The 24,476-nt window shown below is 35.4% G+C and overlaps 1 protein-coding gene and 1 long non-coding RNA gene across 4 annotated transcripts; both read right to left on the bottom strand.

The window, feature by feature from the left end:
- Positions 1-553: 553 nt before the first annotated feature.
- On the bottom strand, positions 554-1,802 carry LOC148957537 (uncharacterized). Its single transcript, XR_016145214.1, has 3 exons — positions 1,557-1,802; positions 1,311-1,418; positions 554-688 (listed from the first exon to the last, which is right to left on the bottom strand). It is a non-coding gene; the product is annotated as an uncharacterized LOC148957537 (long non-coding RNA).
- Positions 1,803-5,118: 3,316 nt separating this feature from the next.
- On the bottom strand, positions 5,119-24,369 carry LOC135690674 (uncharacterized). Of its 3 annotated transcripts, XM_089115242.1 has the most exons (11): positions 23,712-24,369; positions 23,135-23,250; positions 22,769-22,898; positions 22,079-22,228; positions 17,796-20,013; positions 17,523-17,630; positions 16,621-16,755; positions 15,811-15,948; positions 15,140-15,280; positions 14,493-14,577; positions 12,206-14,215 (listed from the first exon to the last, which is right to left on the bottom strand). In XM_089115242.1, exons 5-11 carry the CDS (start codon positions 18,041-18,043, stop codon positions 13,565-13,567), a joined length of 1,506 nt encoding a protein of 501 aa, XP_088971368.1. In that variant the 5' UTR covers positions 18,044-20,013; positions 22,079-22,228; positions 22,769-22,898; positions 23,135-23,250; positions 23,712-24,369; the 3' UTR covers positions 12,206-13,564. The 3 variants fall into 3 exon arrangements, with proteins under 3 accessions (XP_088971367.1, XP_088971368.1, XP_065064365.2); XM_089115241.1 differs by lacking the exons at positions 12,206-14,215; positions 23,712-24,369 and adding an exon at positions 5,119-5,841 and having other exon boundaries at positions 22,769-23,566; XM_065208293.2 differs by having other exon boundaries at positions 22,769-24,369.
- Between the last annotated feature and the right edge of the window lie 107 nt (positions 24,370-24,476).

The following is a 24,476-nucleotide window of genomic DNA, read 5'->3' as shown; positions in this document are numbered from 1 at the left end:
CCCTCTGATTGTTGGGTATTGTACGACACTTCACCATCACTTGAGAGCGATTGCTCTATGTCATTAGAGGGTGCCGGTTCTTCATCACAGTCACTGAAAGATGAGAAAATTAAAGTTTGAGACTGGCAAAACAAAGATATTTCCGCAAGTTGCACAATTCATCATTGCCTTAGTGCGCAGAGACAAAACTTGGAAAATCCAGACGGTTCCGTGAATCAGGGATAATATCAATGACACTGTTATGATGTTGATAACTCAATGGCTGTAGCTATATGGGGATTATTAACTGCATATGACTTTCCCTGTAGACTCAAACGCCAATTAACTAATTAAGGGACAACATATCATCAAAAAAAATGGGGCAAGTGTTCTTTTACTTGAGGAAACGATCCCTCATCAAATAGACTTGGCATTGGACCTTAGTTTAAGAAGCATTAACTTATATGATATATCTATTAATATATGCACATGATAATATTTTTGCAGAATTGTTTGCAATGAATCCTTTCTACAAAACTGTTCAAAAGATATCACCAAGAAAAATTACCTCTGAGCGTCTTCCAAGCATTCATCTTCTTCGTTGCTCTCAACATCTTTCAGTGCCGGATTCAATGCATCAGCCGGAAGGTAATCTGCGGAATCCCCTGAATCTTCAGCAGAAATCGTTTCCTCAGCATTGTTAGGAGAGCTAGGAATAAAATGGAGAAATAATAATCAGATATGAAAATATTTGTCAGAAATACTTTTAAAAATGCTGATCAAACTAACATAGCCGGAGTCAGCAACTGTAATAAAATAAAAAATGGTAATTAAAGGCGCCAAAAAGCAATAAAAGTTTAAAAGATATAAAAACAATTGAAATTTTAAGAAATTAAAAAAAGTTCAGGTATAGCGTGATAAAAACAGCCAAAGAAAGGTCTCCCTATTAACTAAAATTTATTTTAATCCAAACAAGTAAGCTAAGATATAGCAAACAAATAATTAATCATTCAATAGTAATAAAATATTATATTTTTCCGTTCCAATATTTCAGAAATCTTCATTGTCAAAGTTTCCTTAAGAATATCGTTGGTTGTAAAAATTTTCAAAAGATCTTTAACTTCCTCAATGAGTTATTGAGCTCAAAACCATTCAAATGTTGTTTTTAAAGAAAGAAATGGCCAGGAAATATCTAATTGATTATTTAATATTAATTTCTAATATCTTTATTACTCAAAGGCATTAAAATATTGCATTGAAATAAAGGTCAACGAAAGAATATTTCTTTGAACATTAACTGAAGGCCTTAGAGTTGAAATTAACAAACTAACCTTTGTTCTTCATCAGAAGTTTCGCCAAAATCGTAGAACTCATCGGCATCTGCATAAGTCGATCCATCTGAGACAGCAGACGCACTGCATGAATTCAAGGCGTCCTTCCTAAGAAAGAAATTCAGGATTTTGTAAGCTTTTAAGAAAAGGTTTGTAATAACACAGTTATAAACATAAATAATCCACAAAGATGTTTTAGCTTCACAATCTTGAATAATACTTTAAAGATTAATCTGAAAATCTTACCTTGAAAAACTGCCATCGTGGTTTCCTGCAGCTACGTTTTCGTCAAGATCATCACCCTCTTGACTGAAGGTCTGCAGCAAATCATGAAAAATCGAGCCTTCTCCATCCTGACCATCTGAAACAACTCTCTTTGTCTCTTGGCACGAGGCATCTTGGGTTTTGAACACATCCTCAGCAACTCTGAAAGGCTCTGTCTGGATACGCTGATTGTTAGGTTGGTCTAAAGAAACCTTGAGTAAATCTTCCATCTTCAGTGATATCTCATCAATTTTGATATATCAACAAACACTAGTATATTTCGATCACTGCCTGAACGTAGCTCTGTTCATTCGAATCTCAGCTTGTAGGCAATGAACTATCAAACGCGACGCTATTTATTTCTTACTACATCAATCTGACGTAGCAAATATTACGTCACAATTACACTTGCTGCATTAGCGACTGTGACGTGATTGAATTAAATGCATGCAAAACAAACACTAGTGATTCGGGAAAAGTGCGCCTTTAATCTATTTTTGGAACAAGTGCGGCTTCTATCTAAAACTGATTATGTAACTCGTAGTACATTCAGATTAACTACAATGTCATCTTTAAAACTTCACATCGCGAACCATTGTATTGCTTATGTTTCTTTACACTTGTTTCTGCTTTTTTATACAAGTTGTAGCCTTTATCAATTGTTTACACCATTCACCATTCCTAAACTTCGTGGAATAGCGCCAAAATCATTGTGTAACACGATCCAAGGCATTACAGTTTGATAACTATGGGTTCCCAATCAAAAGAAGCCATAAAGATATTTTTAAAACCAATGATTCAACTGAAGCAAATCGCACTGAGGTCCCCCCCCCCCTCCGGGGAAATCAACCAACTGAAGTTAAAGAACAAAAATTATCCTTGTCACAACTTGCTATTCTGTTCAACATGCAAAACAAAGTTGGGTGATACCCTCGGGGAGGGGGTACTCAACATTATGGCCTGACAGGGGGTCCGGTCAGGGTCAAAGAGGGCCAACGCTAAAATTTTTGAAAACTACCTTCAAATGGTAGCATCCATTTCTTTGTGATCTCCTGGTCCTTTTTTGACAAATTGTTCTTGTTTCGGGAAAAATAAGTCTTGTTCATTACCTATAACAAATTGCAAGCTAAACTGAGCAGTTCAGTTATTTTCGCAAATTGGGCCATTTGGTAACCATTTGGTTTGACCCTCAAACGGACAGAACCCCCTGTCAGGCCTTAATGGGAGTATCTCCCCGGGATGATACCTTCTTACAGTCGGTAGATAAGGGCCTCATGTGCATTGGTTACACCACTGGCTGAATATTTTGTAGGTATACCCTATAATATTCCTGTTATATATCTAATTTCTTATAACATTTTGGAAAATTTCGTTGTTAATGACACCACGTTTCACAGTGACCATTGCAACTTCAAGAGTTATGCACGACTAGAATGAATCTTAGGCAGCGAGGTAGTGATATGGTGAAAAAGCCCCATGAAATTCAATGATTTGTATTCTGCAATTGTTAGACTTGAATAGATCAGGTAAGATCGACAAAGTAATCGAGTAAAAACCTAGGTTCCTTGCTACACGATTCAGTAATCAAAGACAACGGTCATCGCCTGCCCAAGTTTCACTTTCTTGGACAAAAAATACTCAACCATTTTTCGACAAAATTCATGACAGAATCTGGCCAAATCATGAATCTCACCTTTATCAGATTGATGCCTTAAAGGAGTATCAAAACGAAGTCGCAATATAATCATTTTTATATATTAGATAGACGTCTTTAACTAAGTATTTCGAGAATCTAACAAGAATAATAGAAAAACATTTCCTTCAGCTTACTGATGCAGAGAAAAGACCCGATATCTCTGGAAAGCAAAGCGTATCAAAGAAATAAAAGCTTTTTAAGCTTTCAAGGATCATGTGCGCTCACAGACCTTCTCATTCTAAATTCTAAGTATATTGTACCACATGGTCTGTTTTAACACGGTAAATAGCAAAATGTTATGTAGAAACTAGTTACAATGAAATTTGTAGATGTAAGATGGGAATGTCATAACTTGGTCCAATTCCTGCCAGAAAACTTTGAAACACGCACTTGCCTAAGTGAGTTTGGAAAGAAAAAAGAGTTACAAGTTCTCTAAAGCGCATCCGCCTTCCAAGACAATGTTAGTTGTAGAGTCAAAAAATGTAACTTTTTGAAATAAACTAATTAGACAGGACATATAGCCTGACAATCTAACATTCAGCATAATGTTTGCTTTCTTGTCGGATTCTTGTAGAAAGGGCTCCAGAATTTCTTAATTTTTTGAGAATGTCTTTTTGAAAATGCCTGGATGTCACTTGACAGATGAAGTCTCTTCATAGAATAATGAAAAAACAAAATCGTTAGCTATTCAATGGGGAATTATTCTTAATGAAAACGAAATATTTCGACTCGTCTTATTGCAAAATCTCGATTTATGTATATCTAAATTTAATTTGCTAAAATAGGCCTTTTTCAATATGACGACATCACAAATTTTGCATGAAAGATCCTATTGCTATAAAACGATACATTGGCATAAATTTGTTTCATAATGACGCTGGAAAAAATGATATAAGCATTTCTTCTATGCTTTTTCAGTCAAATTCTTAATATTTAGTTCATTCAGATCTAACTTGGGAAAGTAGCAATAACCAAAATTCGAAAAAGGAAGTCACTGTTTCACGAGTCAGTCACGTCTAGTTCGGAAAACGAAAAATCTTGCTCCCTCTCTCAATAAGTTATCTTCATTTTAATGTGGCACTTAGTCTTAAGAATGTATTTTAAGGATCTTCGCACAGTCTTGGCCGAAATTGCATGATTTTCTTCATCGGTAAATTAATTTTCAAATTAATGCAAGCAAAGAGAATCCAACGAGACTTGCTGCCAAAATCCTTCGAAGCGCTCCTAACAATCTCACAATTCTATTTTGAAAAAGGCGAAGCTCGTAATATTGAATACAACAGCATCGCTTCGAGGGGGATGCTATTGGAAATGTCCTAATGTGCCAATATTTAGGCAAGGATTGAGCAGCGTTCGTCCCGACATAAAAATTCCCCCTGAAGTAACTTTATTCAACGTTTATCAAACGCATAGTTTCTCTATTAAAGCAAATCGTATATATTTGTTAAAGCTCTACCTAGTGCGTGCAGTTGTGTGTGTTTTAACCTCCGTGCCAGATTTAATGTGCAACTTAAACTTTGCACAGGAGAAACAGCTAAAAGCTTTTCAAAGAAAGTCTCAGTCAATTAGATCCTTCCACGTCGATAAAAGTTTATTGTTTTTAATTGACGGAAACATCGGTTCTATCTTTTACATTCAAAGAAGGATTTTATTTCGGTGTTGCCCATCATGGCCCATCGAACAGCAATTGTCACAAGATTAGAGACTCTATCTTACCGAGCAAAACTATTGATCTAAAACGTCCGTTATTGAACATTTCTCTATTTTCCTTTGTAACAATACATCTCAAAACATTAAAAAGGATAAATTTTAAGCCATAAAATCCAGTGGTACAGAAAGAAAAGACAATTTTCAAACCAGGTCAATCAAGTATTGTAAAATAACAGTTATATACAACAAACTTCAAAATGCACAACTAAGTCAGTCTTCTTCTACACGAATGCAAAAGAAAGAGAGGAATCTTCTCTTCCATTTACTTTTAGATGTTTTCAGTTTCTCTTCCTTAATCTTCACTTCCTCTTCTAAACAGGCACCTTCTTCTCTCAAGCCTGCAATCATGCGATCTTGCATCTCCAAAGCACGGGACATTTCCGCATTAACAAGTTTTTTCTTTGCAAGCTCTTCGTAGACATCGACAAATTCTTTGTCGTTCTTCAGCTTATTCTTCAGAATTTTTTCACGGCTTTTTGCCAAGTGCCCCATGATCAAGCTCTTTTTGTCTTTTGCTGAATGCAAGGCCATCTTAAGACGAGCAAGACGAACTTGCTTGGCGTTCAGCTCTTTCTTGAAACTTTTTCTCTGTTCAACAAGTTGCGCTTGTAAGCACTCAAAGTTTTCTGAGCTTTGCCTATTCGTTTGATGAAAGAAGAGCAACTTGCCAGCGTAAGTCTCATTGGCCTGGGTCAACCCAATTTTAAAAAGCTCCAGGTTCATTGCTTCTTTGTTCAATTGAGAGTGTGCTTGGTTGAGGTCAAAATCAGCCATTTCCATGTCAAATTGGGCCCCTCTGACCCTATCGTTGGATATGAGAACTTGGCGTCTCAGCTCATCCATCATGTTGCTGTAGTCGTTCTAGAATGGAAGTAAATATTTTATTGGCTTTCTAACAAAAAGTTGTTCAACTTAGAATTTTTCTAAAAGTCTAAATAACCTTGCTTGTCCTACATGCTATAGCAAGGTTCAGCCCAAAGCAAAACACAACGCATGTTCAATTCACTTACTAATGCTAGAGGAGCTACTTAATCGAGAACCGAGTTTTATGAATTTGTGAAACACGCTTATGAAAACAACAATTCTTTTTAAGGACAATACCGCAAACCAATACACAGGCAAAATTGATCGAATATTAATATCTGTGTCAAACTTACCTCAACCATATTTGAATAGAAGCTCAGTTTTTCATTCTGCACCTTTTTCATTTCTATTATTCTTGCAAGTAATTCATCTCTTCTCCTGAAGAAGATACAAAAAATAATAACATAAAATTATGTCTTTACGTCAGAGCAGTACATATTCTTAGTTGACTAAAAAGGACTTGCAAAAGCAAGAACATAAATTAAAAAGAGGAAGGTGACAATAAACTTAAGCGCAGTTAAAAAGAGAGAAGCTACTCAGCAGTTCGAGAAAGCAAATTGTATCTTGTAAGATATGACGTATAAATCAATAAAAGATTTACATTCATATATTAATGATTTTGTTGGAATGAAATGCTACAGATGGGTAAATGTGGACTACCTCAATAACTTTGCAAACTATTTTCATTAAAAGAAAAAAAATATATAAGAGATGACGTTTGATAATTTTCAAAGTTGCGCTTTGTATGAAAAAGCATGGTCCAAGGGGACGTGTGGAGGCCACAAAAGAGAACGTGAAACTCGGAGTAGCAATTTAAACCTATTTCCTTTGCACGCAGGAAATTGTACATCAATTATTGCATATTCATGCAACATCGGCACAAGACAGTAAATCAGTATATTGTTATTTTCATTATCTTTCATCTATATAACATTTGAGAACCTTTTTCATTTACGCAATAAGAAATATCTATCACATTATAGAAATATTGATCATAATATAAATATCATATTTTTATGAAGAAGAAAATTCGACGGGAAAGTAGAATGTTTTTACCTAAAAAGTTCTGCAAGCTCTGATTTCAAACTTGCAAATGATTGATCTAGGTGGTCAAATTCATTGAAAGGTCTCGTGAATTCTTGAACTTCCTGGGCATTGTATCCATTCACTTCAGTCATCATGCCAGTGACAGCATTTCTAAGTATGATTCAGAATTTCTTCATGACAATTAACGTCAAATACATTATTATTTACGCAAATACAGCAAAAAGTAGATTTCTCAATTTCTATTACAAAAACTAAAATAAAACGTTCAGAATTAATAAAAAGTTTATGAACTGCTCCCTACCATTCTATAGATTCGAACAATTTTATGCCTTTTTCTGTCACTTTCTAAAACTTTATATGAATACGTGGCAGGCTATAAGTTAAATTGGTTCTCTAAGTCGCACAAAAAGGGAAAAGAACCTGCCATAGCTGATGAAATTACGAAATACGCAGCAGGAAACAAAGATATGATGAAAGGTATATGTTGGCGATTAAGAAAACGAATATAGAGATCTCTTTGATTGATTGGTTGATTGGCTGCTTGGTATGATTGATTGATTGATTGATTGATTGATTGATTGATTGATTGATTGATTGATTGATTGATTGATTGATTGATTGATTGTTTGTCCCTCTGTAATATCATTGAGTGAAAGTGACTGAAATCTATTTTAAAAACGAACTGAATACGTAAGGTTCAAAGTTAGCGTTTCATACATGTCATTATCCTAACGAATATAAATCATTTTTACCTTTGCTGAGAAATGTATGTCTCTTGGTTGGCATAAAATGCTTTCGATACTTCTTGATCACAGGATATGTTATAATTGACACTTTCATATTGCTCTGGAGCGTAATGTGGAGATGTTCCACTGGTTGGTGGCAAGTCACTGCATAAAGAAAAGCATTTGTAAAAGAAAGTTATGATATGCATTGGAATAATCACATTGACTTTGAATGGACCGTTGGATTACGGACGACGGTGATTTCAAGAAGTAGATGTAGAATTTTGCAAATTGCATACAGAAAACTACCAGGAATGTAGCAACAACACAGTGTTCAAGAAAATAGCCAAAGCAGATGAAACTTGTCTTGGCATCCATGATAGCATTGAGACATTTTATGTGATAGCCAATGACAGGCAATTTGTGTAGTTTACTGTGGATACCTTGCTTTGCGGCAGAAAAAGTCTACTTATGGGTTAAAGTTCTACATAAAGTTAGAAATAAATAGTAGGATGATAAAAAAACCTATTTAAAGTTGAAGATTCAGTATCCATATGTCACATAAACTTAAAGTGATGTTCATACCATCTTAAATATATTTGTATAATTTATTGTCATTGATTGGAATTAAGTATCTAAGTATCAAACGTGAAACTAGCTCTTTCTTTTAACCTATTGAATACGAAACCTGGCACATTGTATAAACGTACCTTTCATAGGACTGCCAAAGATGGTAGTCATCGCAATATTCTCCCTCTGATTGTTGTGTATTGTACGATACTTCACCATCACTTAAAAGTGGCTGCTCTATGTCATTAGAGGGTGCTTGTTCCTCTTCATAGTCACTAAAAATAAGAAAATTTAAAGCTTTAGAATGACAAAACCAAGACTTTCCCACAAGTTTCACAGATCTTCATTTCCTCAGTGTTCAGAGACGAGAACCCAGACGGCTCCGTGAATCAGGAATACCTTCAATATCAATGACACTGTTATGATGTTGATGACTCAGAGGCTGTAGCCATAGGAGGCCATAAGGGGCCATAGGATTACACTGAAACACCGGATGACATATAAAAGGGCAAGATACCATCAGTAAAAAAGAGGGGCAAGTGTCATTTTACTTGAGGAGCCGATCTCTCATCAAGAAGATTTGGCATTGGACCTTAGTTTTAGAAGCATTAACTAACGTATGAGTATATGCACATTTCAATTTCTTTGTAGAATTATTTGCAGTGAATCCTATCTAAAAAAAAGCTCATAAGATATCACCAAGAAGAATTACCTCTGAGCGTCTTGCAAGCATTCATCTTCTCCGTTGCTTTTAACATCGTGCAGTTTCAGATTCCATGCATCAGCTGCAAGGTAATCTGCGGTATCCCCTGAATCTTCAGCGGAAATCGGTTGATCAGCATTGTTAGGAGAACTACAAAAAAAGGAAGTACTGAAAACCAGATATGACAATGTTGTCAGAAATACTTTTTAAAAATTCTGATCAAACTAAAATAGCCTGAGTCAGCAACATAATATTACAAATAAAGAACGGTAATTAAAGGCGTCAAAAAGCGATAAATGTTTAGAAGAGGCAAAAACAATTGAATTTCTAAGAAAATAGCAAAAGTTCAGGTAAGCTAAGATATAACAAACAAATAATTAATCATTTCATGGTAACAAAATACTATATTTTTCCGTTCCAATATTTCAGAAGTTTTCATTGTCAAAGTTTCCTTAAGAATATCGTTTGTTGTGAAATTTTTCAAATAATCTTTAACTTCCTCAATGAGTTATTGAGCTCAAAACCATCTAAATGTTGTTTTTAAAGAAAGAAATGGCCAAAAAATATCTAATTGATTATTTAATATTGATTTCTAATATCTTTATTACTCAAAGGCATTAAAATATTGCATTGAAATAAAGGTCAACGAAAAAATATTTCTTTGAACATTAACTGAAGGCCTTAGAGTTGAAATTAACGAACTAACCTTTGTTCTTCATCAGAAGTTTCGCCAAATTCGTAAAACTCATCGGCATCTGCATAAGTCGATCCATCTGAGATAGCAGAAGCACTGCATGAATTCAAGGCGTCCTTCCTAAGAAATAAATTCAGGATTATGTAAGATATTTAGAAAAGGTTTGCAATAACATAATTATAAACGTAAACAATCCACAGCGATGTTTCAGCTTCATTTTTTCCAATAAGGCTTTAAATGTTGATCTAAAATCTTACCTTGAAAAACTGCCATTGTGGTTTCCTGCAGCTACGTTTTCGTCAAAATCATCACCCTCTTGACTAAAGGTCTGCAGCAAATCATGAAAAATCGAGCCTTCTCCATCCTGACCATCTGAAACAACTCTCTTTGTCTCTTGGCACGAGGCATCTTGGGTTTTGAAAACATCCTCAGCAACTCTGAAAGGCTCTGTCCGGATACACTGACTGTTAGGTTGGTCTAAAGAAACCTTGAGTAAATCTTCCATCCTCAGTGATATCTCAATTTTGATATATCAACAAACACTAGTATATTTCGATCACAGCCTGAATGTAGCTCTGTTCATTCGAATCTCAGCTTGTAGGCAATGAACTATCAAACGCGACGCTATTTATGTCTTACTGGATCAATCTGACGTAGCAAATATTACGTCACAATTACACTTGCTGCATTAGCGACTGTGACGTGATTGAATTTAATGCATGCAAAACAAACACTAGTCATTCGGGAAAAGTGCGCCTTTTATCTATTTTTGGAACAGGTGCGGGTTCTATCTAAAACTGATTATGGTTTTCGTAGTACACTCAGATTTACTACAATGTTATCTTTAAAATTTCACATCATGAACCATTGTATTGATTATGTTTCTTTATACTTGTTTCTGCATAATCATTTTTATACAAAATGTAGCCTTTAGCAATTGCTAATACCATTCATATACACCATTCCTAAACTTCGTGGAATAGCGCCAAAAACCGTTGTGTAACACGAACTGAGCCACCCAAGTTTGATAACTTTGGGTACCCAATGAAATGAAGCCATCTAGATATTTTAAAATCCATGATTATAAGAATAGATGCAACTGAAGCAAATAGCTAGTTGACGAACACCTAGTTAAAGAACAAAAATTATCCTTGTCGCAATTTGCTATTCCGTTCAATATGCAATACACAATTGGATGGTACTTTCATACAGTCCATAGGTAAGGGCCCCGTGTGCCTTTTATACGCCACTGGCTGAATATTTTGTAGATATATTCTATAATAATCCTGATATATATCCAATTTCCTACAATATTTTGGAAAATTTCGTTGTTGATTACACCACGTTTCACAGTGACCATTGCAACTTCAAGAGTTGTGCACGACTAGAATGAATTTTAGGCAGCGAGGTAGTGATATGGTGAAAAAGCCCCATGAAATTTAATGATTTGTATTCTGTAATTGTTTGATTTGAATAGATAAGTACACTTACCCATAATCTTCCTTCGTAGCGACTATGATTTGCCTAAATAAAATTTGACCAAATTGGAAAGGAACTAAATTTTCATGGAAGAGTTTAAACTTGTGAATAGGCAATATTCTAACTTCAACAACGCAGCAAAAAAAGAGACCATAACTTCAGATAAAATTTTCTAGAAGTTCTTAAAAAGGAAGCAAAATTCCCAAAATTTTCAGAAAAATCTGGATTATTAGAGGAGGCTATTGCTGTTGCCCCACTTCTCGAAGCCGTTGCACCCTTGTGAATAGTCCAGGCGGAGAAAGGGGGTATCGTCTCCTGAACGCGAAATTTATGACAGATTCGGTTTAGTCAATCTTTGGGAGCTGATTCCGAAGATCTGTGTTACATGGACAATTCGTGTCTAAGGACCACGCGGATTTAGGGCGCCCCCTAATTATTGTTTCTCAAATCCGCCCTTGCCTATCAGTATGAAAGATCGACAAAGTAATCGAGTAAAAACATAGGTTCCTTGCTACACGATTCAGTAATCGAAGACAACGGTCATCGCCTGCCGGCAGCTGCTAAGTTCACTTTCTTGATCAAAAAACACTCAACCATTTTTTGACAAAATTCATGACAGAATCTGGCCAAATCATGTTGTATATTGTACCACGTGATCTGTTTTAACACGGTTAATAGCAAAGTGTTATGTAGAGACAAATTATAATGAAATTTGTAAATGTGAGATGAAAATGTAATAACTAAACATGCACTTTTGCTTGCTCAAGGGCGTTCAGAAAATAACAGTTACAAGTTCTCTAAAGTGCACCCCCTCTCAAAACAATGTTAGTTTTAGAGTCAATAATTTTAACCATCTGAAACAAACAAATAAGACAAGGCCTATAGCCATCTGATTCTTGTAAAACAAAAAAGACATGGCCTATAGCCTGACAATCTGATATTCAACCAAATGTTTGCTTTCTCATCTGATTCTTGCTAAACAAAAAAGACATGGCCTATAGCCTGACAATCTGATATTCAACCAAATGTTTGCTTTCTCATGTGATTCTTGTAAAACAAAAAGGTATGGCCTATAGCCTGGCAATCTGACATTCAACCAAACATTTGCTTTCTCATCTGATTCTTGTAAAACAGGGCCCAGAATTTCATAAACTTTCAGCTGACCTTTTCGAAAATGCTTGGATGTCAAGTCTTGATGGAAAAAAACCCAAGCAAAATCATCGGTAGCTCCTCACTGCAAAGATATTTTTTAATGACAATGACATATTTTGACTCGTCTTATTGCAAGCTTTCAATTCATGTATATTCAAACATGATTTGCTGACATCAGCATTTTCATCATGATTTCATGACAAATTTCGCATAAAAAATCCTATTGCCATAAAACGATACATTGGCATAAATTTGTTTCATAATGACGCTGGAATAAATGATACAAGCATTTCTTCTATACTTTTCAGTCAAATATTTAGTTTATTCAGATCTAACCTTGGAAAGTAGCGATAGACAAAACTCGAAAAAGGAAGTCACTGTCTCACGAGTCAGTCATTTCTACTTCGGAAATCGGAAATTCTTGCTCCCACTCTCAATCAGACAATAAGTTGTCTGCATTTGAATATGGTACTTAAGGTCTTTGGCTGAATGTGCACTTCATCGGTGATTTATTCTTCTAATAAATTAATGCAAGCAAAGAGAATCCAATGAGACTTGCTGCAAAAATCCTTCGAAGCGCTCCTAGCAATCTGACAACTCTATTCAGTCAAATACGAAGCTCGTAATGTTGAATATAACAGCATCGTTTCGAGGGTGATGCTATTGAAAATGTGCTAATGTGCCAATATTTAGGCAAAGATTGAGCAGCATTCGTCACAACATAAAAACTCCCCCTGAAGTAGCTTTATTCGACGTTTATCGAACGCATAGTTTCTCTATTGAAGCAGATCGTATATATTTTGTTAAAGTTCTTTTTTGTGCGTGTATTTGTGTGTGTGTTTTATCCTCAGTACCAGATTTAATGTGCAACTTGAATTTTGCACAGAAGAAACAACTAAAAGCATTACAAAGAAAGTCTCAGTCAATTAGATCCTTCCACGTCGATAAAAGTTTATTGCTTTTAACTGACGTGAATGGCGGTTTTATCTTTAACATTCAAAGAAGGATTTTATTTCGGCGCAGCCCATCATAACCCTTCTCCCCGTTTGATGGCAAAAGCGTTATGCTTTGCAACTGGAAGCCGACATTTTCAATCATATTTTTCCTACGCATTAGAATTATTGCAAGATTTGGAACTCTATTTGCCGAGCAAAACGTTTGATCTAAAACGTCCATTATTGAACATTTCTCTGTTTTTCTTTGTAACAATACATCTCAAACCATTAAAAAAGACAAATTTTAAGCCAGAAAATCCAGTGGTACAGAAAGAAAAGACAATTTTCAAACCAGATCAACCAAGTAATATAAAATAACAGTTATATACAACAGACTTCAAAATGCACAACTAAGTCAGTCTTCTTCTACACGAATGCAAAAGAAAGAGAGGAATCTTCTCTTCCATTTACTTTTAGCTGTTTTTAGCTTCTCTTCCTTAATCTTCACTTCCTCTTCTAAACAAGCACCTTCTTCTTTCAAGCCTGCAATCATGCGATCTTGCATCTCAAAAGCACGGGACATCTCTGCATTAACATGTTTTTTCTTTGCAAGCTCTTCGTAGACATCGACAAATTCTTTGTCGTTCTTCAGCTTGGCCTTCAGAATTTTCTCACGGCTTTTTGCCAAGTGCCCCATGATCAAGCTCTTTTTGTCTTTTGCTGAATGCAAGGCCATCTTAAGACGGGCAAGACGAACTTGCTTGGCGTTCAGCTCTTCCTTGAAACTTTTCCTCTGCTCAACAAGTTGGGCTTGTAAGCACTCAAAGTTTTCTGAGCTTTGCCTATTCATTTGATGAAAGAAGAGCAACTTGCCAGCGTAGGTCTCATTGGCCTGGGTCAACCCAATTTTGAAAAGCTCCAGGTTCATTGCTTCTTTGTTCAACTGAGAGTGTGCTTGGTTGAGGTCAAAATCAGCCATTTCCATGTCAAATTGGGCCCCTCTAACCCTATCGTTGGATATGAGAACTTGGCGTCTCAGCTCATCCATTATATTGCTGTAGTCATTCTAGAATGGAAGCAAGTATTTTATTGGATATCTAACAAAAAGTTGTTCAATTTTGAATATTCTAATGGTTTAAACATTCTTGCCTACATTTTGTTCGTTGCAAGTTTTTGTCCAAAAAATTGCTCATTCAATTCACTCACTGTTACAGAAGTTCTTTAATCAGGAAGCGAGATTTTCGTATCAAACTAATGAAAACGATCATTTTATTCAAGGAACTTGTCACGTAAATATAGAGACGCTACGACTGATCTGATATGAATGATTTAGAACGACTTACATCCACCATCTTTGAATAGAAGCTGAGTTTCTCATTTTGCACTCGCTTTATTTCTATTATTCTTGCAAGTAGTCCATCTCTTCTCCTATAGAAGATATAACAATAATGTGAATTTACTTTATACATCAGGGCAGTACTGTTTTCTGTTAACAAGAAAGTTGGCAAAAGCAGGAATGAAAATTGAAAGGCCATGGAATAGTGAGGAATTGATCAGCAATTCCAAAACTCAAATTGTCATTAAATTGAGATATTGACTCTCTTCATGGGTCTGTGATGCTTTGGATAATTGATGTTCAATATGTCAAAGATATTTCCAACGTGGATAATATAAAGATGAGGCTTCTCGTAAAGCAAGAAAATCAAGTCTGTGGGGGCAACAGGGTCAAAGGCACGTGGATAGAGGCAAAAAAAGTTAGAGCGAAATTTGGAGTATCAATTGAAAACCATTTTACTTTGCACGCCGGAACATGAAAAACTCTATTCATTCACAACAGAGCACCGGCTGGCAGTTTGAGGTATTTTGTAATTTCCATTATATGTCATCCGGATGGTATTTTAGCACCTTTTGTATTTAAGTCCTTAGAAAGTTCAAAAATACCACATTTTTACAAAAATGAATTTCAAAAATTGAACTTGAATGTTATTACCTGAAAATTTCTGCAAGCTCTGTTTTCAAACTTGCCAGTGATTTATCTAGATGGTCAAGTTCATTTTGAGGGCTCGTGAATTCTTGAATTCTATGAGCATTGTATCCATTGACACCAGTCATTACGTCACTGGCAGCATTACTAAAAGAGAATAAAATCATGATGAGTATTATTCAAAAACTCTTCTTGCAAAGGTTGAAGAAAATTGAAATCAAATGCATTTTCATTAAAGCACGTACAGCAAACAATATAACAGATTTCTAGATTTTTTTATTACATAGCGGGGTTTTTTATTACAAAAACGTTCTGAATTTATGTAGCAAATCAAACAATTTGTACCTATATCTGTTAATCTTTCTATAAAATGGCGTGGCAGGGGTTAAACTAGTGTTGCTTTATAAATCACTTACAGAAAGGTTATAGGAACCTGACATAGCTTATAAAAAAAATATGCAACAGGAAATACTGTATACGATATAATGGTAAAGTTAGGAAGTAAAAGGGAGTTTCTTCGATGTAGGCAATAAAGTAAACAAGCCCTTGATTGATTGAGCATCCCTCTGCAAAACCTTTCAGAGAAAGTCATTATGAAAACGAACTAAAGATGTTCAAGTTTCAAAGTTTATGTTTCAATGATATCATTATTTTGAAAAATTTAAATCGAGTTCTACCTTTTTTGATATTCATAAGTCTCTTGATTGGAATAAATCGGCTCCGATTTTTCTTGATCGCCGGAAATGTGATAATAAACGCTTTCGCTTTGCTCTTGAAAGTTATGTTGAAACGTTTCACTGGTTGTTGGCAAATCACTGCGTACAAGAAAGAATTTATTAAAGCAAGTTACGATATGCATTCGAATAGCCCAATTTACTTTGATATAAACAAGCATTTGGACGAAAAACAGAGTTGAAACAGTCAGATTTTAGACGACAGTGCTTACAGTGTGTAGTAGTTAATGTATACAAGTTTTGCAAATTGCAAACAGAGCTAGTAACTATAAAAATTTGGTACAATGGCAGAACTAGTTGTTTTTGTTGCTTGTCCTTCTAAAAATGAAACAAGAAGGCAGAGTCAATGAAATATTAAAGCCTTATCGATTTCAAGTAAAATTCAAAGCAGATGGATGCTGTTTTGACTCTTGTGAAAGCATTGAGAATATTCAATGAAAATGCAATGAACGAGCAATCTTTTCCCTATGTTTCGAAGTCATGAACACTCTTCTGGGCAAAGTTTTCTATAAAAATAGATCTGAAAGATAGTGCTAGGGGATCTCTTCAGCAGAATTTTGGATTGAGTATCCATATGTCAGTTAAATTTAGAACAATGATTAAAGTGTCTTGACTTAATTCTACAAATTGTGACTATTTATTGAAACTGAAAACACGTTTCGAACGTCTGAAAACTCTGTATTTTTGTCCTTTGAACAATACAACTGGCCTTTTTTCCTAGGATTCACTTCAACTGAAAATTTTCGCACGTACCTTTCATAGCTTTGCGAAAGATGATAATTATCGCAATATTCCTCCTCTGATTGTTGTGTATTGTACGATACTTCACAATCACTTGCGATTGAATTCTCAATATCATTATAGAGTGATGGTTCCTCTTCATTGTCACTGAAAAAATGATAGAACTTAAGTCTGTTACTGACGGAAACACAGCTTGAAAACATACCTTTTTCCATAAGTGAACAAATCTTATTTACACAATGATCATATAACTAACATAATAGAGAATCTTGACGAGTCAATGCATAAGGAATATTTTGAATATGTATAGCACTGTTATGATGCTGATGATTAAATAACTCTCCCTTTAGATTCATACGACGTAGGACTTCTGAAGGGATATATACCATCTACACTTAATTAAGGGTAAATGTCTTTTTATCTGAGGAGACGAAATCTTTCCTGTAGAATTGGCCACGGAGCCGATTTTAAGAGTAACATCAAAATATTCTTTATACGTTTATAAGATATTTACACACGCCAACGATCTGGGGGGGCTTATAAAATTATTGTAGACATTAAGAAGATATTATTAAAAGACCTCGTTTATTTAAGTAGGAATTTCTTTGTAAGCATTTAATTAATTACAACCAAAAGTATGAATTGGTTGAGTTGATTCAATAAAATGCCATAGGCAACCTTAGATGGTAAAAATCATCAAATGGAGGGGTCCAATTCGAAAATTTACGGTAGCAGTGGCGGTTTATTCGAGGAGGGGCTTATTGACAATTTGTAGCTCTAGGGTGGGGGCTTTTTCGAGGGGGGGAATTCAAGGATTGACGGTATGTAAGGTCCATTACCTCTTCGATGAATTATAAAGCGCAAAGGCATTAACATATTGTAATGAAAAATTAAGTAAACATGTAGGTGTTTACCTTTGTTCCTCATCAGACTTCTCTCCAAATTCATAAAACTCGTCGGCATCGGCATAATTTAATTCATCTGAGAGGGCAGAAACACTGCACGATTTCAAGGCATCATTCCTACGAAAGGAAGAAAGGAAAATACAGAATTTACAAAATCATTTGTCATCATCTTAAAAGGTTAGGTTCGCAAAACCTCAGCTATAAACAGAAAAGACATTCAGAACTGAGTCAGCTTCAATACATCGAAAAAGACTTTTAAGATTGATCTTAACAGTGTCTTACCTTGAAGAACTATTGTCGTAGGTTCCTGCAACTGCGTATTTTTCCCGATCATCAACCTCTTGACTGAAGGTCTGCAGCAAATCATGAAAGGTCGAGCTTTCTTCATCTTGACGATCTGCAACAACTCTTTTTGTCTCTTGGCACGAGGCATCTTGAGTTTTGAACACATCCTCAGCAACTCTGAAAGGCTCTGTTTGGATACGCTGATTGTTAGGTTGGTCTAAAGAAACCTTGAGTAAATCTTCCATCTTCAGTGATATCTCAATTTTGATATATCAACAAACACTAGTATATTTCGATCACAGCCTGAACGTAGCTCTGTTCATTCGAATCTCAGCTTGTAGGCAATGAACTATCAAACGCGACGCTATTTATGTCTTACTGGATCAATCTGACGTAGCAAATATTACGTCACAACTACACTTGCTGCATTAGCGACTGTGACGTGATTTAATTTAATGCAAGCATTTTGGGAACGGGGGGCGGGGGAGGGGGGGATATGCTAACTCAAGATTAAATCTATCATCTTTAAAATTTCACAACATGTATTAATTATTGTTTAAGTTAATTTAGATAGTTTTCTGAATTCAACTGAACATTTGACAATATTTATAGCCTTTATATATAGATAACCACCGCCCATTTTACCACTTTTTCTAATCATGAAATAACGCTAGCAGTGAACATGTCTTGAAATATTTTGGTAAATAGACAATGTTTCACACTGACAATTGAAAATGCAGAACTGGACTTAAATTTGATTTTTGCAGAGAAATACTTAAAAAATCAGGCATGAAACTCAGTCGTTTGTAAATCCTAGCAGACCAGTACATTTGTCCTGAATTTCCTAATCAAGCAAAAAAATAACAATTTAGTAACAGAAAGCAAAACATAAATTTAATTTTAATAGCAATACGTTAGTACGCTTAGCTCTTGACTAACACCATCAAAATCGGCTTTTCAACAAACTTTATTGTCACTGCAGTTTCTTCAGGTTTGTCGAATCGATATTCTCCTAATCAAAATCATTCTTACAATTTTAAAGTCTCCCTTAATGTGTTTTAAACTTCAACTTCAGGTCTTATAAGCAACCTTTATCAAAACAACAAACAGTTCGATCTTTCGCAGAGAAGGAGCTAAAACCTTTGCAAAGAGAATCCCCACGTCAGTCAACTGGATCCATTCCCATCGATGAAAAATTTCACTATTTTCCTGATGTGACATTACGGTCTTGTTTGTCACATTTAAAGAAGGATATAATTTCGGCGCGGCCAATCATGGCCCCTCTAACCGCACAGCCCATCTAATTGCTTATGCTTCCTATCCATTGGAATGATCGCAAGATTTGGAACTTTACCTTACTGAGCAAAAACTATCGGTCTCAAACGTCATTTACTGGACATTTCTCTGTTTTTCCTTTGTAACTACACATCTCAAACCATTAAAAAGGATAAATTTTAAGCCAGAAAATCCAGTGGTACAGAAAGAAAAGACAATTTTAAACCAGGTCAATCAAGTACTATTAAGTAACAGCTATTTAAAACGATATTCAAATTGCACTACTAAGTCAGTCTTCTTCTAAATGAATACAAAAGAAAGAGAGGAATCTTATCTTCCATTTTCTTTTAGATTTTTTCAGTTTCTCTTCCTTAATCTTCATTTCCTCTTCTAAACAAGCACCTTCTTCATTCAAGCCTCCAATCATGCGATCTTGCATCTCCAAAGCACGGGACATTTCAGCATTAACATGTTTTCTCTTTGCAAGCTCTTCGTAGACATCGACAAATTCTTTGTCGTTCTTCAGCTTATTCTTCAGAATTTTCTCACGACTTTTTGCCAAGTGCCCCATGATCAAGCTCTTTTTGTCTTTTGCTGAATGCAAGGCCATCTTAAGACGGGCAAGACGAACCTGCTTGGCGTTCAGCTCTTCCTTGAAACTTTTCCTCTGCTTAACAAGTTGCGCTTGTAAGCATTCAAAATTTTCTGAGCTTTGCCTATTCGTTTGATGAAAGAAGAGCAACTTGCCAGCATAGGTCTCATTGGCCTGGGTCAACCCAATTTTGAAAAGCTCCAGGTTCATTGCTTCTTTGTTCAACTGAGAGTTTGCTTGGTTGAGGTCAAATTCGGTCATTTCCATGTCAAGCTGGGCCCCTCTAACCCTATCGTTAGATATGAGAACTTGGCGCCTTAACGCATTCATCATGTTGATGTGGCCGTTCTAAAAGGATATAACAATTTGTTAGGCGCACAGCGGACAACATGTAATTCAGACGCACAAATTTCCAAAATGTATATTTTACATGTTAGAAGGTGTCTATCTTAAGGGAAGCACAATTTATTTTTGGAAAAAATTTCATAAAACGAAACGATCAGAAAAACCTTATTGCGATTGCAGAAAATATTGAATGAAATATAGAGAGTATAATGATTGCAAAGTTTAAAGATTTTCTAGAAATAAGAATTATGGCAAAAGTAGCCATCAAGGTTAAAAATTGTTGAAACTTGATAAATAAATAGTAGAAAAACATGATGCATATTGCTTGATGAAATTTCCACAGATAGAACATTTCTGTTAGAAGAAAATAACTATTTTTGATATCTCATAACTTTGCTGAATTTAAACACATGAGGATGTTGATCGAAAGTGCATGAAAAACATGAACATGTTACGAAGTTGTGAATAAAACAGGATTACAATAAATGTCAGTGTTGTAATATAAGTTTAGAATAAATATCGTTGCTCTTTTGTTCTTAATATTATCATGCTGTCCGTAGTCGATATTGGTTTTAAAGCACGCTTAGCTGCATATTGTTGTGTTAAAGTAATTGATTGATGGATCTATTGTTTAGCTCAGTTGGAGTTGGGAGAGGCGTGCTCAAGTTGGAGAGTAGTTGGTGATCGAGTAGTTTGAAGTGAAGTTTTCAAGTTGTTTAAAGTTGTCAAGATCGTTCGTTGTCAAGAATGGAATTTATTATAATAATGACTTGTAAATAGTATATATATATATATCGTGTTTATTTCATTGTGGATTTTGCCACCATACACCGACCAGCCTTAAAAAGCACAACATTAGACTTACATAAACCATTTGTGAATAAAAACCTAATTTCTTATTCGTTATTCTTCTCATGTCTTGGATCCTATCAACCATCACCGCCTTTCCCCCAAAAGAGATGAAAATGAGGAAACATTGTCATAACGCATCCGTTTGGAGTATGGTGAGAACGACATTTTGATAGAAACTGCCCTGGTTACCATAGCCTCGTAAATCCGGGGAAAAAGTATTGCAGACAGCAGCGGTGGCAAAGAATGAATTTTTGTGAATAGTTTATAACTATATTTCTGAGTCTAAATAATGGAGACTCCGGTACCCAGGGTAGAAAGAAACAGACATAAACGAACACATAAACGAACAGAGAGTAAATAGAAACGAACACATAAAAGAGACATTAAAAGACTGTCAGTTGTACGGTAGCGTCCGTTTTGAAGTCGCCCTAGAAGGCTTTAGCCGATGGAATAGAACCCTGGAACAAATTTGTCCGTTTTTTAAAGACATCAAAAAATTTTACTGCGTACACATCGATGGGCTGTCGGGGAAATGACTTACATTTAGATTGTAATCAAATTAAAATAACCCAACTGAGGTAAAAATATATCACATTGCAAGTAAACATACCAAATGTTCTTAAATAAAGGGAAAAGAGTCAATAACTTGCAAAGCAGAGTTGAGCGAGAAAAGCTGAATTTAGACTCACTGAGACTCTCATGAAAATGTTATCAAAACTGGACAGGAACATGAGTGCAGATACCAGGCTTTTGAGCATTTCAAAGTTCTCTATTTCTTTTTTTAATTTACTTATAAAACCGTTTTTTGATAAAAAATTGTAAATCACGAATATGGCTAGTGGTAGAGGGTAGTGATGATAAATTGCTTCTTCTGGCCGTTCTTATAACGTAATATAATAGTCTTTGTAAGGTATAGTTTACGGTATTTTGTTTGCAACTTTATATATCGAATATTTATATATATAAAGCTTGCGGCATTTTACTGAAGGATGATTATTTTAAGTCGAGAAACGAATAAAATTACCTTCACCAAAGAAAAATCTTGAAGTTGGACTGGGAATCTCTAACAACAAATGATACCAACTAAACTGTTAACGGTTTTTTACAAGCCTCTTAAGAATCATCTGGTAGTATTTGATTGTGCGCCACTTAAATTAAAAATTCTAGAGTACATTAATTTTATTTACTATATTTCTTTCATAACAGTTGTAATTACCTGAAAAGCTCTGCAAGTCTTTAACTTTACATGTGACTCTTCTAGCTGGTCAACGTTTGGTACTCGACTAAGGTCGATGATTTCTTGAAAAAATCGCCAGCACAACGACCTTGCTCATAAGCTCCAGTTTTAGTAGCAGCTGCAACTTTGCTGTGTTTTAAAATGTTTTGTAGAAATAATACGAATTCGAAGAAAAAGGTTGATGAAAAATGTATCACACGAGCTATTTACAGAGAAAATCACACATGACGAAATGAATTAGTCTCTATCGATAGAGAAATTGACTGTGACGATGGCTTTGTTTCTTCGATAAAAAGAGGGACAAAAAGCCTAGTATTGCTATTGCTCATGCAGGAGAACTAAGATAACTCAATGAGTTTGATGAATAGGTCTCTGAAATAAAACTGTTGTTTCATCAGTTCACTCTTTAGGTTGGATGATACTATTGAAAAAAATCAGTGATGGCATGAATAAAGCACAGAGGAGCGCAAAAAGGTGTCCATAAAAATCGCAAATTTTGGAGCAACGCGGTTTTTAATCTTGGGTGTCATGCTTTTTTTAACCTATTTAGTGACAGCAGTTCAAAAACATGTTGGACGAAAATGAACGAATGTGGTTAATCGCTAGTGCACGACGCTCTTCAAATGACCTGTCCAAAATATTGCGATATCAGGATTAAAAAAAGCAAACTGATGATGCTGCTGCGATGACATAAATCCACCACAATATTCACCCTCGGATAGTTGGGTACTGTACGGTACTTCGCCATCACTTAAAGGCAAACTCCTTCATGTTAGACGGGATTGTCTCCTCATAGTCACTACAAGAAAATAAAATCTAGGTCGAGCAGCAATCAAATGCTTTAAAGATTTACTCCAAATTCATAATTTTATCTCTATAACATCTCGATAATACCTCAGTCTATAATGCAATATCAAGCCAAGGCTAAAAACTCATTGCAAAAGCCATATAAAGCCATTTTAAAGCCACGGAAGACTATGCCTGTAAGTGTACGGTGCTTAAAGATCCGTTGAAGAGACTGAGGTACAGACTCACGTGCTAGCCTCCGTTCTTGATCAGAAGCCTTGCCAAATTCGTAGTACTCGTCAGCATCTTCATAGTTTGACTTGTGTAAGGCAGCTCCAGCACTGAACGACTCAAGGGGTCTATTGCTAGAAGAAAATCGTATATAGCGAGAAAGTATACTAGAAACTACATATAAGAAACCATACAAAAATGACTCACTAGCATAGAGATAAAGGAACCCTTAAACTGGTTAACACGATGTCCCCGTCTATTCGTTTTAACAATACTTGATTTATTCAATGTACATTTTGCTTCAAACTTTTTACGGGGTAAAAAAAGATTTAAAGGAAATAAAAGAAAGGAAACACGCAAAGACGATTAAAGTCCTTGGCTGTTCAAGAAATTTTCCTGTGGACCGCCAACGACAATCTTTAATCACTCTAAAGTTTAACCCGATTAAAGACTGATGGCTTTTAGCAGGATCTTCAACCCCAGCAATGAAGCCATGACCGTACACGAAAGTCACTTTGGCATAGTATCACTTTGGCAAGATATATATAAAATCTGTCTGATTCTGAATCCAATAAAATCAGAAACAAAATCTTACCTTGGAGGTTTTGCAGTGCAGTTCTCTAAGGCAATGGAACACCCAAAAGCATGACCCTTTGATCGAAGGTTTCCACCAAGGTATGGTTTTTTGAGTCAATTTTCTCTAGATGGTCTACCGGTTGAGCAAAATATTTCTTTGCTTCGTATCAAAAGGTCTCTTTTTGTTGGAAATAACTACTTTCAAAGCTTATCTCCTCATTACGAGAAAAAGTAAAAAATTTTCATATTTGCTTAAGCAATTTACTATCTGGCAGCTATTTTTACCAGCCCGAGCTAAGTTTTGTTCATTCGAACACAAAATTGTAACAATGCGCTATCACTGCGGCGCTATTGTGTGTTACAAGATCAATCTGATCTAAATAAATATGACATAGATCTTCTGTGGACCTTTTCTTCAGAAGCAAGATTACATTCCAGGAATGGGCGCTTTTTTCAAGAGGTAATTTATTCGGGGAACTGTATGCGGAAATTTACCGTATCGTGGTTCACGGATGGCCCAAGCCGGGCCCAACTGCTGTACGTAAATCAATAATTACTCATATTATTGTAAGTCTGTTAGAAAGTGCATAAAACAGGGTGTCTAGGTGAAAGTCTTTGAAACATTAAAGATTCATCAGCAATAACATTAAGTGTAGAGCAGAAACAATTACAAAAACGAGGGAAGTTGTTCGGAAAAGGTGTAATCTACGCGGAAGATCAGTTTGGATTAGCCATTGGACATCAATTTTGCATACTGTAAATGTTACTGCACCTTGAGACAAGT

Source organism: Rhopilema esculentum, unplaced genomic scaffold (assembly GCF_057945365.1).
Source record: "Rhopilema esculentum isolate cy_ngs unplaced genomic scaffold, ASM5794536v1 HiC_scaffold_23, whole genome shotgun sequence".
Taxonomy (NCBI): domain Eukaryota; kingdom Metazoa; phylum Cnidaria; class Scyphozoa; order Rhizostomeae; family Rhizostomatidae; genus Rhopilema; species Rhopilema esculentum.
This window is presented reverse-complemented; position numbering and strand designations above follow the sequence as displayed.